Source organism: Aethalodelphis obliquidens, unplaced genomic scaffold (genome assembly GCF_003676395.1).
Source record: "Aethalodelphis obliquidens isolate GAN/ISIS:26980383/991018 unplaced genomic scaffold, ASM367639v1 scaffold43, whole genome shotgun sequence".
Classification (NCBI taxonomy): Eukaryota; Metazoa; Chordata; class Mammalia; order Artiodactyla; family Delphinidae; genus Aethalodelphis; species Aethalodelphis obliquidens.
Window position 1 is genome coordinate 10079966 of NW_020837987.1, and position 16290 is coordinate 10096255.

The 16290-nt window shown below is 45.2% G+C and overlaps 1 protein-coding gene across 1 annotated transcript; it reads right to left on the reverse strand.

Annotated features, from left to right (window-relative positions):
• Window positions 1-3447: 3447 nt before the first annotated feature.
• CXCL17 (C-X-C motif chemokine ligand 17) lies at window positions 3448-15193 on the reverse strand. The gene is made up of 4 exons (XM_027079714.1): window positions 14682-15193; window positions 7443-7523; window positions 6703-6804; window positions 3448-3826 (listed from the first exon to the last, which is right to left on the reverse strand). The coding sequence occupies exons 1-4, from the start codon at window positions 14758-14760 to the stop codon at window positions 3729-3731; spliced, it is 360 nt and encodes a 119-aa protein (XP_026935515.1). The 5' UTR covers window positions 14761-15193; the 3' UTR covers window positions 3448-3728.
• Window positions 15194-16290: the final 1097 nt, after the last annotated feature.

A 16290-nucleotide genomic window follows, 5' to 3' on the forward strand; every position in this document is an offset into this window, starting at 1 on the left:
GAGAATGGAAGTGAGTGGATGGTGGACCTAAGAGTGATCAATGACTGCGCATTGGTCCCGAGCTGCGCATCGCCTCGCTGGAGGGAGAGAGGGCGTGGCGCCAGCCTCGGAAAAGGCGGGAAACGGAGGAGGCTCGAGGCTCGCGCATGCGCACAAATCAACTCTTTCCGACGGTCCCAGAGAGGCGGCTTTGGCTGTGGCGGCGCTGTGGTGAAGGTGTCCCTTGAGACTGGGTTCGGGAGGCCCAGGGAAACCGCTGTTTATCTTTAGCACCAGAAGCACCATCGCTCCCCTCCTCCCCGCCCTCCCAAAGCACACGAGCAGCCGTGGCACTGAGAGACCCGGATGACCCTCTTCTCCTCAGTCCTGAGAGAGGCGGCCCAGCCCTTCCGGGGGACACAGGCCTCTGGGCTGAGACCCCCATTACCAGCCTTCGGACTAACCGTCCTCACAGCGCCCTCAGCTTCCGGAGTGCGGCCGCCTTGTTTCCCCCCCTCTGGCTATCTCACCGAGTCTCCCCACGTTCCCCAGAGAGAACTTGCGCCCCACCTTGTGCAGGGCAGGGCTTCTGAGCGCAGAGAAGGAGCTCAGGGCCCGAGCCTGCTCCCCGGGGGCACCATGGCCGGCTTTGGAGGAGGCGCAGGGATGCTGCCGCCAGTGGAGTCTTGTGCCCACGACCCGCCCACACCGCTCCCCCAGCTCTCCCTCCCGTCAGCGCCGACCTTGCCTGGGACTTGGGCGGAGCCCCAGCGCCCCTCCCAGGCGCCCCCTTCCTGAGATCACAACCCACGAGGCCATGGGCCCGGCGGGACTGGGACTCCCTGGGGACAAGTGTCCTCCTGCCCACTGGACAGCCCAGAGAGCTCAAGGGTCGCTCCTGCCCGGTTTTCGGCCTGGCCTGCGTGGACACTCGCCGAAGGTAAGGGTCCACGTTCAGCAGGGTGCCGCGGTGGCCCACTTGGTGCCCGCCCCAGAGTGGTGCTCAGGGTTGGGGACCCAAGGGATGAGTACGGGCCCCTCGCCCAGGGCCTTCTTTAGTTTCTGTTTGATTTCCCCCAGATCCCCGCGGGGAGGCAGCCTGGAGCAGGGGAAGGAGTCAGAGGCTCGCTGGGGGTCCTGGCTTGGCCAGCCCCTAACTGCCCAGCCTCCTGCAGGATCCCTCTCTTCTCTAGGGCTCAGCTTCCTCCTCCGTCAAATGGGGCTGTTGATCTGTGTCTGCAGGACTGTTGCGGGGTCACCTGAGCTCACCTGACATTCTGGCAGGCCTAAGTTCTTCCTGAGCAAATGAATGACCATCCCTGGGAGGCCCCCTTCCTCCAAGCTCAACTTACCTGGGTTCCGGTAGTGTCTGGGGTTTTGGCTGCTGGTTTTCTTACTGGGTAATGACGTCCCACCAAATCCCGACATCACTTCATAACCAGGTTTCCCCTTGAAGACCGGCTTCATTCCCTGGGCCACTGTTCCACCCCTCTGGGCTGGCGAGTTGGTCTCTAACGTAAACCCTAAATCCGAATCTGCACCAGAATCTACTACCCGTTCAGGAAATGTCTTATGTTCTGAGGCCGGTTGCTGCATGGATGGTTCGTTTGGTTTTGACAGAAATTGCCACTCAGCCAAAGATCCCTCTTGGGATTTGGCTCCCTGGGCTGGAGCTGCGTGCTGAGCTGTAGGGTCTGACTGTCTCCGTCTCTCTTGGGACATCAGTTCCGTCTGGGCAGGTGATCCATTTTGGGGTCCAGGTCCTACCTGGGCTCCAGCTCCCTCTCTCAATTCCGGCTCCTGTTGAGTTCTAGAATCTTTTCCCAGCCCAGGTCTGTGCTGTGAGGCAGCTTCCTGTTTCCTGAAGGGCACCCTTTGGATGGGAGGTGACTGCTGTGGTGCAGGCTCCTGTGGGGCAAGAAATTCCTGCTGCAAAGCAGATTTTTGCTGTGCTCGAGGTTCCTGCTGGGATTCAGCTCCATGGTGGGCAAGGGGTCTTTGCTGTGCAGTGCGCTTCTGTTGGGTATCGGGTCCCTGCTGAGCCTTAGATGCTGGCTGAGCTGTGGGTGTCTTTTCTGGCCCAGACTCTGACTGGGTGATAGGTGTCTGGTGTGGCTCAGGTTCCCAGTCAGGCCTAGAAACTAACTTAGAGCCTGGCTCCATTGTTGTTATTTCCCTGAAGGGAGATGTTGATCTCCCAGGCTTCATCCTTCTCGGCCCTCACAGGCCTCCTTTGTCACAGATCCCTCACTGATTGCTCATGATGGCTCCTCCCTTTGGGTTCCACTCCTTCATCCTGGCATCCCTGCTCTTCCTAAGGCAGTTGGCACGTGGGCTGACCACAGCTGCCTCTCCACTCCTGTGCCAAATGAAGCGCTTGTGTGCCTCCTGCTGTGGGAGGAGGGATTGGGGGCAGCGGGAGGCTGAGAGCCCAGCACTCTCCTACCAGAGGAGGCCCCACTCACCACTCAGTTAAAATGTTTCTTCTCATAAGGCCAGCACCCCAACTTAGTCCTCTGTTTCATCTGGATGACAGAAGCCAGATTCTGGAGGAGTGTTCCTTTTCTGTTCTCTCCTTCTGATGTTTGAGGAAAGGGTCAGAGAGGGAAGCAGGAGCTACCCTGTTGTAATTGTTTCCTCTTTATTCATTCATACAAATGGTTTCCACTTTAATTTCCTTCTATTATCGTTTTGATCATTTTACTCCCATGTTTAAAAATGAGAAAGACTGGGGCTTCCCTGGTGGCGCAGTGGTTGGGGGTCCGCCTGCCGATGCAGGGGACATGGGTTTGTGCCCCAGTCCAGGAAGATCCCACATGCCACGGAGCGGCTGGGCCCATGAGCCATGGCCGCTGAGCCTGCATGTCCGGAGCCTGTGCTCCGCAACGGGAGAGGCCACAACGGTGAGAAGCCCGCGTACCGCAAAAAAAAAAAAAAAAAAAAAAAAAAAGGAAAATAAAAATAAGAAAGACATCTCATTTTTACATCTTGAAGCTGTTTCGAGTGGCATTTGAAATCTTCCACACCATCTCTCTAGCCTTCAACTATGCCTCTGCACATGTCTTCTGTAGTAGATTGGAAACTTACAGTCAGATGACCGTTAATGACGGTGATGATGATAATCATAAATACTAGAGGCATTTTATGTGCTAGGAAATGGTGCCAGGTTTTCTTTTTTTTTAAACCTATATTATCTTTAGTAGGACAATGTCTGATTCATTACTTTAACTTCTTTCTTTGCCCCACCTAGCTCTTACCTCAGAAAGGTTTGTTGAATGAGTAAAAGAATAAAAAGTTGGAAACTGGAGTGAGATTGAAGGTGGTGTTGGATAGAGGTGTGTGTATAATCTGGATTGAGTTTGGAATGAACAGGGTAAAGTGGGTTGTCTGGATTGAATGTGAGTTTCCAGACCCCATTTGAAAATGATTTTGACCTATTACATTTAAATATATTTATTGACTTTTGTTTACTACTTGCTTGGTTGTATTTAAGACCCAGTGGGACCAGCTAGGCAACCAGAGATTCCCGGTAAGTAAATTTAAGCCTGGGTAAGGGGAGGCCCCAGGAAAAGACTGACAAGAAAAGAAGCCACTAGAGGGGGCAATAATCTTGGGGAACATGCTTTTTGGGATGATTTAGGGAGTAGGGACAGGGATGGGGAGCTTGAGGTGGGAGAAGAGCATCTTCTAGGTGCGCTCACTGCCTTGTTGACAGAATGTTTTATCGGGACGGTGGGCTCTCAGAGCTCCTATAAGGGCAGAGCAAAATTTGCCAGCTGACATCGTCTGAGAAATTGCTGGCAGGCTCTGGAGGGTTTGGTTGGCTTCTTGTGGTGTCTTTGGTGCCCTAGGGTGAAAAGAAAAGGGAGAGACTACTGTTAAAAACATTTTTAGAATTTATTTTTTATGAGAGCTTTTAAAATGTTAAAAGTAAGACTCATCCCATGGAAAAAATTAAAATGAAAAAGTATATCCAGTAAAAAGTTAAAGGATGCCCCAACCTCAGCTGCTACTCCTCATTCTGTAGAGCTAACTGTTGTTACTAGTTTGCTACATAGTTTTCCATATATTTTTGTATATAAACATAATAGTTCACTTTAAAAAACAAAATGAGCTTATCCTATACATATTGTTTTTTCTATGTTCCTTTAACAAATCTTTTTTTTATTATTTTTTTAACAAATAATAAAATTAAATTAAAAATTAAATTAATTAAAATTTAATTTAACTTAACTTAAAATTTAATTTAATTTAATTAATTTTAAATTAATTAAAATTTAATTAATTTAATTAAATTAATTAAAAATTAATTTAACAATTAATAAAAAAATATTTTCTTTTCTTTATGGCTTTACCACCTACTTATACATTCCTATATAATTTAGTTTAATTTTGCCTTATTTTAAACTTTATGTATATCAAATCATGCTATAACTATTCTCGCTTATTTTTTTCTCTTCTACTCAACATTATGTTGCTTTATTATTGTTCATTCTCACAGATATATAATATTCAAATATACTGACCAATTTTATAATATTCAAATATACTGACCAATATTATAATATTCAAATATATAATATTCAAATATACTGACCAATAAACTGACCAATTTTCAGTTTGGGATAGTTATAAACAATCCTGCTATGAAATCCTTGTTCATTTCTTCCACTGTACATAAGCAACATTCCTTTTGAGTATGGAATTGCTAAGAGTGGAGTTGCTTGGTCACAGAAATTAAACTTTAGTAGATAACTACCAGCACTTTCTCAAAGTGATTTACCAATTTACACTCCCTTTAGCAGGAGATGATAGTTTCTCTGTTCTACTCTCTGGCAATACATGGAATTATCAGACATTAAAATTGTTGCCAATCCTTGGGATTGACATATATACACTAATATGTATAAAGTGGATGACTAATAAGAACCTGCTGTATAAAAATATAAATAAAATTCAAAAATTCAAAATTGTTGCCAATCTTATGATGTAGAGTGATCTGTTTTTTTAAAAATAAATTTGTTTATTTATTTTTGGCTGCATTGGGTCTTCGTTGCAGTGCACGGACTTCTCATTGTGGTGGCTTCTCTTGTCGTAGAGCACGCGCTCTAGAGCGCAGGCTCAGTAGTTGTAGTGCACGGGCTTAGTTGCTTTGCGGCATGTGGGATCTTCCCGGACCAGGGCTCGAACCCATGTCCCCTGTGTTGGCAGGCAGATTCTTAATCACTGCGCCACCAGGGAAGTCCCTCTGTTCGGTTTTAACTCATATTTTCTCAGTTACTAGTAAGGTTGAGTGCCATTTCACATGTTTATTAGCTATTTGGATTTCTTGTCTCTGAAGTGTGTACTCAACTCTTTTGCCTATTTGTTGTGTTTCCTGCCTTCCTCTCATGGCTCTATAGGAATTACTTATCAGTCTGAATATTAATCCTTTATCGATATTAATATTTGCAGACATACCCCTACTCTTCTTCTTCTTGTCATTTTCTTTTGATGACCAAAATTTCTTAATTTCAATAAAGTCAAATTTATTAATCTTTTCCTTTATGACTTATAATTTTTGTTACTTGTTTAAGAAATCCTTTCCTACCCCAAGGTCATGAATATTGCCTCCAATATTCCCTTGTAAGTTTGTCTTTCAAATTTAGACCTTTAATTCACTGAAATTTATTTTTGTGATGGGCTTGAACTAGGGGGTCTCTGCACCTTTTATTCACTTAATATATTGTGGACATCTTTCCAATCAACATGACCTGACAAGTGCAGAACTGCCCAATTTGCTCTTGATGAATTTTTTATTGAGGTATAACTGACATCTAACATTATATTAGTTTCAGGGGTACAACACCATAATTTGATATTTGTGTACATTGTAAAATGAACAAACTACAAGTCTGTTAATAATGAGCATTTAATATGTTCATTTGTCACTACAATACTGCTATAATTAATATTCTTGTACATATTTCTGAATATTCGTGCTAATATTCTATACTAGAGATTTCTTGAAGTGAGATTACTGGTTAAAAGGTACACACATTTAAGTTTGCCTCTCACTGTTGCGGCCTCTCCCATTGCGGAGCACAGGCTCTGGACGCGCAGGCCCAGCGGCCATGGCTCACGGGCCCAGCCGCTCCGCGGCATGGGGGATCCTCCCGGACCGGGGCACGAACCCGTATCCCCTGCATCGGCAGGCGGACTCTCAACCACTGCGCCACCAGGGAAGCCCCACACATTTAAGTTTTTGATAGGTACTACCAAATATTATTTTACCTCCGTCAACAGTGATAAGGATCTAGATTCATCCCATTCTTGATAATATCATAACATCAATCAGTTTACCTCTTGCCAATATTCTTTTTATATGACATTTATTTATACCTAGACTAGGGAGGAATCACATTTTGTTTGACACCAACACCGGTGTCATTGTCAGAGATCAATGACCGGTCCCCAACAGCCCCATCTGCCTCCACTTTGATAAGCAATGGCATTCTATCATTAAGGAATTTGGTTAAGGCTCTCTAGTATTAGGAGAATTGCATTTTGCTTTTCTTTCTCTTCCTATTTCCCCACAAGATGACACTGAGTAGAAAGGGCTGAGAAGTGTGCTTATCCTGGTCTTCATTTCATTTCTCTTGTCTCTTCACAACCCCTGCTTCAGCCCTAGTTGATTCCACAGAGTGACTTTGGTTTAAGGAAGGTCATTCTTTTGCAACTTACTGGTTTTCTTCACTCTGCCCTTGAAATGATCACAGGGACACGGCTTCTTTGGCAGCCTGGGCACTGCCATGAGTTTTCTTTTAGGGGCTCTCAGGAACCAATCTGAAATAAGGGAGTTGCTGCTTAGAAGGGTTAATAAGTTTGAGGGCTAGGGCTTTACTTGCCATCTTCCTTGCCTCTCGATTCGTTTTCATACTGCAGTGGGTGTGGGAAAGGGTCAACCCAGCACAGTGAAGGTATCCAGTTACATGAGCACCAGGGTCTCTAAGTTGTTTGCCTGACCTGTATGGGCAAGGATTTGGTGGCAGGTTTGGAGGAGGCATCAGGGTATCATTAGGGAGACTGAAAAATGAGGAATAAGACCTAGGTGTCTGCTTTTTAGTGGCTGCTTTACCTCAAGCAAGCTTGCCTCTCTGATTTCAGTCTTACCTGTGAGTAAAATAAGGTTGAGAATGGGGTCCAGGAAAGACTTGGAAGGCAGCCCTGGGTTGTTGGGGAAAAGAGGGTAAGGGAGAGGGGGCAGCCAGAGATTCAGCCAGCTCCCCGCTGGACCTTGGAGGAGTCTGGTTCTTACATGAAACTCAGGAAGAAAATAAGTGTTGGTGCTGCATGTGGTGGTCTTGTGGAGAGGGGAGAGGGTGAGGTCAGCTCAGATAACATCTGCTCCGGTCCCAGAGGGATTCAGGGGAACAAGCTGGGATCTGATGGCGTATCGCTGTTGTCAATACTGGATTACTGACCTTTGCACTCACATTCTTGGCCTCCGTCCTGGAGCCACCTCCCAGAAGCCTGGCGTTGGTCCCTATGGCCTCTGGCAATCCCTGTAGGAAGAAAACTGGTCACTTCCAGTCACTGGAAAGGGAAGGGACCAAGAGAATTGGTCCCGCATCATCGTGCTACCGAGGTCAGCGTAGCTCCATTGCTCTTCCTTTTTACTCAGGGATCTAGGGTGCTTCAAGAGAGGAGCATTTTAAATGGATAAGGAATCGAGGTTTAAAATCTGGCCTAGAGAAAAGCTTAGCCGGAGGTAGATGGAGAAAGAATGGCTTCTGGATGGAAGAGAGGACAATAGGTAGGGGTTAATCAACACCTTACAACCTCCCCCCATTAAGATCCCTCCCTACACATATTAAAATCCTCATGACCTAAGGAATGAGAGCAAGGAGTAGATTATTCCATAGACCAGTCAGGAGCTTCACCAGACCTCCACGTTCGGTTGTATTTGAATCCATAATCCCAGTTCAACTATAAGAGGATGGTATTTACCTTTGTTCCTCTGCAACAAATCCATTCCTCTTTTGGCCTCTATTCAAGTCGGTCTTACCACCTGATGCTATCTTATTCCCATTTTGTGATACCTAAAATATTTTTATGACAATCAAGTATGATGTTTTATAGAGATTCTGGGACTAGAACTGGGTCCAGATGATGCTTCCTCTGTACAGGAGTTGCTCATATCTCCTGCCAGAATTAATTACGGTTTCCCATGGTTCCCCGTCACATTTCAGTACAGCTCTATCCTTGCACAGTTATAGTTTGTTGTTTGAAATGTGTTGTGGACTGAATTGTGTCCCCCTAAAATTCATTGAAGTCCTAACCCTTAATAACTCAGAATGACTGTATTTGAGGATAGGGCCTTTGTAGAGATGATTAAGTTAAAATGAGGCCCTGTTGGTTGGGCTCTAATCCAATCTGACTGGAGTCCTTATAAGGAGAAGAGATTTGGGCACACAAACAGACACCAGGCATGTACATGCACAGAGGAATGACCAGGTGAGGAAATAGCAAGGAGACGGCCATCTGTAAGGCGAGGAGAGAGCCCTCAGAAGAAACCAAAGTTGCTGACACATTGATCTTTGACTTCCAGCCACCAGAATTGTGAGAAAATAAGTTGCTGTTGTTTAAGCCTCCCAGTCTGTGGTATTTTGTTATGGTGGTCCTAGCAAACTAAAAATTTTTCTTCCTCACTAGACTCTGAACCAATGGCTCAGTGGTCATTCAGCTACATGGCTCCTGACACATGGTAGACACGTGGTAAATGTTTGTTTGATAAGCGGATGAACAAGTTGTCCAGAGAGGGCCCTTAGAGCAGCATCCGGTTCAATCCCGCTCTCCTATTTCCCAAACTCTTTCTGCCCTTCCTGCCACACAGATGAAGGGTGTTGCATCATTTCTCCAAGTGCTGGTTTCCAAGTGTTTTCGTGTGCTATTTGGAGTGGCGTTAAAGTAATTTCAACGGGCATAACCCCAACTGTCTAAACTTTTCTACTATATCACTGTCACCTGATCTCTACTTCTGGTTCCAGAGAAAAACCACAGAATATTAGAGCCAGAAGGAAACTTGGAGATCATTAGTGGAACCCCTTCACTGAGAAGTTTTTCTTTTTCGTTTTTAATGCAATATAACTATATTAGAGAAAATTTGTAAAGTAAAAATGAAGAAATCTTTACCCTTATCAGCTGTTGGAATTTTGGTGTGTTTACTGCATATAATTTTTTTAAATTAATTAATTTAATTTATTTATTTTTGGCTGCGTTGGGTCTTTGTTGCTGCCCGCAGGCTTTCTCTAGTTGCGGCAAGCGGGGGCTACTCTTCGTCGTGGTGTGTGGGCTTCTCATTGCAGTGGCTTCTCTTGTTGTGGATCACGGGCTCTAGGTGTGCAGGCTTCAGTAGTTGTGGCACGCAAGCTCAGTAGTTGTGGCACATGGGCTTAGTTGCTCCGCGGCATGTGGGATCTTCCTGGACTAGGTCTTGAACCTGTGTCCCCTGCACCGGCAGGTGGATTCATAACCACTGCGCCACCAGGGAAGTCCCTGCATATAATTTTTAAATGAGGTGATAACCATAGTATGTGAGCCAATTTCTTTTTGTTCACTTTATAAGCTTGTTCCTTTGTTTTCCTACAACATTTATAACAGCATTATATATATATATATATATAATATATATATGTTATATATTATATATATATAACAACATTCCTATAACATTTATAACAGACATTTTGAATGACTAACACTCTCAAGTATATGTGTTTCCGATTATTTAACTCTTCTCTCATTGCTGAATATTTAGATTGTTTTATTTTTGGAGATTGATAAATTTCTTTGTGCTTGTAACCGTTTTCCAAATGTTGGATTGCTGCCTTGGGCAAGATTTCCCAAAATGGAATTACTGGGTCAAAAGTTATGAACAGTTTTATGTTTCTTGATATCATTACCAAGTTGTTTTTAAAGCATTGTACTAATTAACTAAATCACCATCTCTTATTTTCAGGTGAGAAAACTGAGGCCTAGAGAGAGCAAATGAAATGCCCAAGTTCACAAAGGTAATGGTGACACACCTGGAGCTAAAACCTTGGTCCAAAGCTCGTAGTCTGCTGTTCTTTCTGCAGCCCTACATGACCCTAACTTCATGATGTAACTGAAAACGAAGGTGTTACTATAATATTATGTCCTCCAAGTGTCAGTCAGACATTTTTGGACCACCTTAATGATTTTTGCTATAACTTATACCACCTTTTCTACTATTTACTTGATACTTTTGTCTAAATAAATTTAATTTACATAAGAGCTTCATCCTATGCAATGTTATCTGTGAGATTATGGGTTTGATACATGCTTAGATTGTTCTCCTAACATGCATTAAAATAAACATATAACTATTAAGGTAAAAGCTTATTTCTGTTCTACGTAAAATCAGCTTTGGATAGTATTAATACAGTAGAGTAGCATGGACTTTATATCCTGACAGACCTGGGGTCAACTGCTTGCTCTGTCAGTTAATTATGTAGTCTTAGAGAAGTCACTTAGCTTCTATGATCTTTGGTTCTCTGGTTTGTAAAGAGTGGATATTAGTATCCACCTTGCAGTGTTGTTAGGAATAAAGGAGCTACTGAGGCCTGGGGCCCAAGTAGGTGCTCAGTACACGATGGGTGTTATTGTGGTTATTATTGCAGACTTCTAGTTATCTCCCAAAGGGAATGTCTATGCTGGAGTATTAGGCTTACTGCTTTTTGCTGACTTGTATGTGTAAAGAAGTTACTTCCACTTGTTAGGTTTTGCAGTAGCTCTATTATTATTTTGACTTCTCATTTCCGCTACTTACTAGCATTGTGATTTTGGACAAGCTGCTTACCTTTTCTGTGCCTCATTTACATAATTTGTATTGGATTGGCCAAAATGTTTGTTCGGGTTTTTGGTAACATCTTACCCGCATGAACTTTTTGCCCAATCCAATAAAACGGGGCTAAAAAAAGTACATTGGTGTGTGTATGCACACATCTGTCCACCAGAGGGCCTAGACGCACTAGCCCTAGTAGCCATGGGCAATACCTAGTGCCCAAGGTTTGTGAATATCATTCCCTCATGAAAGGAACCAGGGCTCCGTGGACAAATGGATGACGCCAGGGCTGCAGAAGGGAAGTACAAGATGAGGCTGGAACATCTCGTGGTGTGAGAAAGTCAGGAACTGCTAAAGAAATGACACGTCAAAAAGACACCAAAGGGCTTCCCTGGTGGCGCAGTGGTTGGGAGTCCGCCTGCCGATGCAGGGGACGCGGGTTCGTGACCCGGTCCGGGAAGATCCCACATGCCGCGGAGCGGCTGGGCCCGTGAGCCATGGCCACTGGGCCTGCGCGTCCGGAGCCTGTGCTCCGCAACGGGAGAGGCCTCAGCGGAGAGAGGCCCGCGTACCGCAAAAAAAAAAAAAAAAAAGACACCAAAGCCACCTGGAGCTCAGTGGCCAGCTTTGGGACAATATGAGCGACGTGGTGAATAAGGATAGTAATAGATTATAATCCACAAATATCCCCAAGTCTTTACTTATAAAAATAAATAATGGAATACCTAAATAAATGGGAAAGAAGGAACAGCTCTTTCTTATAGTAGAATCTTAATTAATAAATGTAGAAGGAATGATGGAAATAGAAAATCACTGCTTTGCTAAGACTCTATAATACCTGTTGTAGGCAAGAATCATCAATGGATTTTAAAAATTAACGGGCAAAAATATGATGAGAAGAAACAGGCTATTTGCATAGTCTCAAAGTATCTATCCACAGGATACTTATTAACTACAATGAGAAAATAGTACCTTTATGGACACCACCTTAAGCAGTGTTCAAACGTAACATCACCCATCATGAGAGATACTGTTATCGTGGGCCTTCTGATGTGCTGCACTGAGAAGGCAAGTATCGCTTCTGTGGTATTAGTGCCAGAAATGCATAATCTGAATTTAGTCATGAGGAAACATCAGATAAGCCCAAATTGAGGCACATTCTACAAAATAAATGACAGTACTCTTAAAAATGTCAGGGTCCTGAAAGACGAGGAAAGCTGAGAAAGTGCCTAGATCGGAGGAGACCAGGAGAGATGATGCCTTTCTTCAGTGTAGGATCCTGGATTGGATTCTGACCAGGAAAAGGACATCAATGGATGATTAGCAAATTCTGAAAATTCGTACATTAGTTCATAGTATTGTATCATTGCTAATTTTCTGGTTTTGATAATCATATTATGGCTATGAAAAAAACTGTGTGTGGGTTTTTGGATCTATTGGAACTCTGATTCTTTTCACAACATTTTTAAGTCTGAAAAATGAAAAGTTAAAAATAAAAAAGTACACTACATTTCTGTGAGGACACAATGAAGTAGTATGTATAAAGTGTTTAGGAGAAGCCTGCCACATAGGATTGTTTAACACATGGGAGCTATTTATTATAAATAATTTTATAATTAATAAGTAATCTTACAAGGAATGAGTATTCTATTATTGTAAGTAATTTATTTCTTAACATTGTCATCGGTTCTCTTCTTTTTTCCTCTTCCCTGTGAAAAGCATATTAAACATGTATGTGGTTATTTGAAGAGATAAAGCAAGATCAGATTTTATTTGGAGAATTTTTGGGCGGGAGGGTTGTGTAGTGTTTTATTTCTTCTTGCCAGACTTGGTCCATCATTGCAAACTCCCCTTGCCTGGGAAACAAAAATTGAGCCTAGCCACCACCGGTCCCCTCTGGTTTGTAATCGCGCCACCTGGCAGCTCAGTGAGCTTTCCCTAGTTCGTTGTTCCTGTGCCTTAGTAGGTACTTTAGAAATTTTACTCAGTCCATTTACTGAACCCTTATTAGGTTCACATTATCCATAGTTTACTCTTCACAACAGTTGCACACGCTAAGTGGTATTTTATTCATTTTAAGAAGATAAAACTGAGGCTGAAAAATGTTAAGCATCTTGTCCAGGGTTTCAAAGTAAGTGATGGAGCCAGGATTTGGATCGCGGTTCCCCTCAATGCAAGTCTGAGTCTCAAGGTCCAGGTGAGTCTAAACGTGTCGCCATGTTTGAGAATTATTGGTAGAGAGCAGTGACCCCACTGGGCAGTGGTTCCCCCTCCAGGGGACATTTGGCAATATCTGGAGCTATTTTTGGCTGTACTAACTGGGCGGGGCAGGGTGGTAGGGGAGAGGCTGCTCTTGGCTTCTAGCAGGTGGAGGCCACGTGGATGTTGTTAAACAGGTTACAAAGCACAGAACAGCCCCCCCACCCTCACAACAAGGAATTATCCAGCCCTAATGTCAGTGGGCCTGCTATGAAATGCGGGTGTCGAGTCTCCTAAGGGCAACATTTTGAGCTCAGAAACCTGAGGATTTATTCTTTCACTTTGCGAATATTTACTGAGCACCGTGCGGGATAGTGTGAGGGATGTGGAAACAATACACCAGATTGTGCCAGAGGGGAGGTTACAGTGTAGAAGGGCAGGGGTGGAGGTGGGAGAGGCACACCAACACCTTAACTTAAGGTAGAACATGAAAAGGGCAGAGAGTCGAGTTAGGGTTAAGCTTGTTCACAGGCGGGAGGGCTCACATGTGGTCCTGGGACGAATCAAGGGAGGCTGTGGGAGGAGGGGGCTTGGGGTGGGTTTTGTGAGCGAAGCTGAGCTGGTGGGAAAGCACAGGAGCAGCTCGGGAGCAGCCCGAGGCCTAGCTGAGTGGAGCACAGAGCACTTAGTGCGAGGAGGGCTGGACTGGAAAGGCAGCTGTGGCTGCAGCTTGGAATCCAGGCTGAGGACTCTAGCCTTGGTGTCTGTCCTAGTGGTGGAAAAGCCTTCGCTTCCAGAATGGTGGTCTAGGCCCCAGGGCTGGGGGGCCCAGCAGCTTCCAGAGAGCTCTCTCTGTAAGGGAGGGAACGTTGGAAATTGGGGTGGAGTAGGGAGAACTCCTGATTTTAGGACAGAGTTGATGCTCAGTATATAACAAAGCTATTTCACCTCAAAGTAGCCCTTGGGGAGATGTTCCCCTCGAGTGCAGACATAGGTCGGGATGAGGTCTCTTCTGCACAGCTGTTCTGCTAAGGGCTAGGCCACTTCAGCTGTAGTGAAAAGTGGAGCCGATTCGGAGCCCCTAACCCAGGGTCTGCTTCCCAAAGGTGAGCTGTTCAAACAGGGCTTGGTGTGCCTACAGTTTCAATCACGGGTACTACCTGGTGGTGTGATTTTTCTAGTTTATCACCATACTGTGAAACAGCATTAAAAATTGTTGGGGCACATCTGGTGCACTGTAACGAATACAGTCGAGGATGACTTACTGTCTGTGGTTGTACAGTTGCCTTCAACACCCTCCCACCACTGCCTCCAAGCCTGGCCCTGGGGACATTCATTACCTCTAGAGCAGGGACTGGGGGGCAGGTGAGGCAGCAAATCTTTGTTGGGCCATTATTTTTTTCTCCCCCGCCAGCTACAGTTGCAGACACTTCCATACACACGGGCTTCTTTAACTCTCACAACACTCTTTGGATTTATGTACAGTTCTTTCCTTTTTGTAAGTGAAGAAACAGGCACTGAGACAGGCTAACTTGCCCCTAATCCCTGTAACCTAAAGGGGCTACATTTTACTGCATGTGTGGTCACGTTCTTTTCTGTTTTGCCATGTTTCTCCCCCCTCTTTATCTTTCATAGAAAAAAAGAAAATTTTTTTTACCTGTATTTGAGCTGCTGCGGACCGTGGACACCAGCATTAGTGGCAGCAACAGAAGGAGGGAAGAGATTAGAACTTTCATTTCAACTGTTGGTGCTGCTGTGCGTTGCTTGAAGAGTGTGTGGAAGGTTCCCAGTGAGAGGGTCCTGAGTTCTTGGAGTGGCTCAGGCTGTGCGTGGTACGTGGCTTGGGGGTCTGAGCCTTACTCCCAGGCCAGTGTTCCCACTAGAGGGTGAGAACGGCCAAGTGACGCTGGTCTCATTAGGTAACTGGACCATGTGATTTATGGGAATCTGGAAGGTAAAGGTGGCCAAAGAGAAGGAGTGAAGCATATTCTTAGGAACAAGGGAGGGCGACTGATAACTTGGCAGCAGTTCTCAGCCCCTCCCGTCCTCCCTCCCGCCTCCCTACCCGCCAGTGTGCTATGATTTCTTCCCCAAGTCTTTTTCCTTGTTTGAATTTCCTAATACATGTGAGTGACATTTTCTAGCTTAGTATCTGGCAGGAAATAGAGTGCTAAGGGCTGGCAAAGAGAGACTCACACGGCGTGTTTCCCCTCTGTCCTCCCCACTCCCGTCCTTGGATCAGCAATAGCAGTGTTGTTTGGGAAGTTGCTGTGTCCCCACTGTTTACAATTTCCTCCAATTCCGTGGCCATGTAAGGAGGGAAGCAGAGAGGATCAAGGAGGAGAGGCTCTTCTCTCTTGCCCCGAACCCTGGCCTGGAGCACCGGGTCAAAGCAGGCCTCCTTGTTGGTCAGGCAGGTGGCTGTGGGCTCGTGGCTCCCGCCTAAAGGAGAGGGAACTGGGTTGGTGGAAGACCCTCAAGGCTTCATGTCCAAGAGGGTTTGAGGAACAGGAACCACAGCGGGGAAGGTGTTTGCCCAGGCTGCTGGGGCTCTTGTTTCAGACCTTGTCTGGAAACAGTCCAAAGCGCAAGGAGGTGATACTACTTGGAGCAAACATCGAGGGTACACAATACCAGCACTTACTGAGTGTGACTCATTCCAGAGGCTTCAGGAAATGGGTTCAAAGATGGGGGGAGGCTGGGCTTAAGTGCTGGGTGATATTTATGGGGCTGAGGGGAAGGTTAACAGGAAGTCCTCCCTGGCTCCTCCAGGCAGGAGTGAGTAAAGGTGGTGTGACTTTTGTTCCAGCCAAGAGGAGGGAAGAGGCCAGGCATGGTTTTTGTTTGCTCATTCTTACCCTCTCAATTTCAGATTATTTCTGCCTATGGACATGTTGGAGGGTTGATTGTAGACTTTGCTACTACAAAGTTTATAAAGCATCTGCAGGCGGCAGGCACTGTGCTAGGCAGTGGAGATTGTCCTCGAGTTGGAGGCTCGGTCTGCGCTTGGTCTGATGTAAACCACCGATGTGGCTTCTCCCTGGAAAAGAGTCAGACTCTTCTCTTGTTAATATTGACAACTAATTAGAGCTCGTATTGAGAACTTTAGTTGTGTAAGCACAGTCTTTGTGACTTACAAAGTTCCCCCTCCAGGAAGGAGGTAAGGGGAAAGTGGGAGAAATAACCATTTTCCCACTGTTATTTGGTTTCCCCACTCTACAGTATATGTAGTAGACATTCACAAATGCTTGTTGATTGACTCCATG

Coding starts and splice junctions, on each gene's coding strand:
- CXCL17 (XM_027079714.1), bottom strand. CDS start 14,760: ATGAAAGTTCTAATCTCTTCCCTCCTTCTGTTGCTGCCACTAATGCTG. Junction 6,805..7,442: donor CCAAGAATGTGAGTGCAAAG/GTCAGTAATCCA, acceptor CCCTTATTTCAG/ATTGGTTCCTGAGAGCCCCT. Junction 3,827..6,702: donor GGGCAGAGTGAAGAAAACCA/GTAAGTTGCAAA, acceptor TTTTCACCCTAG/GGCACCAAAGACACCACAAG.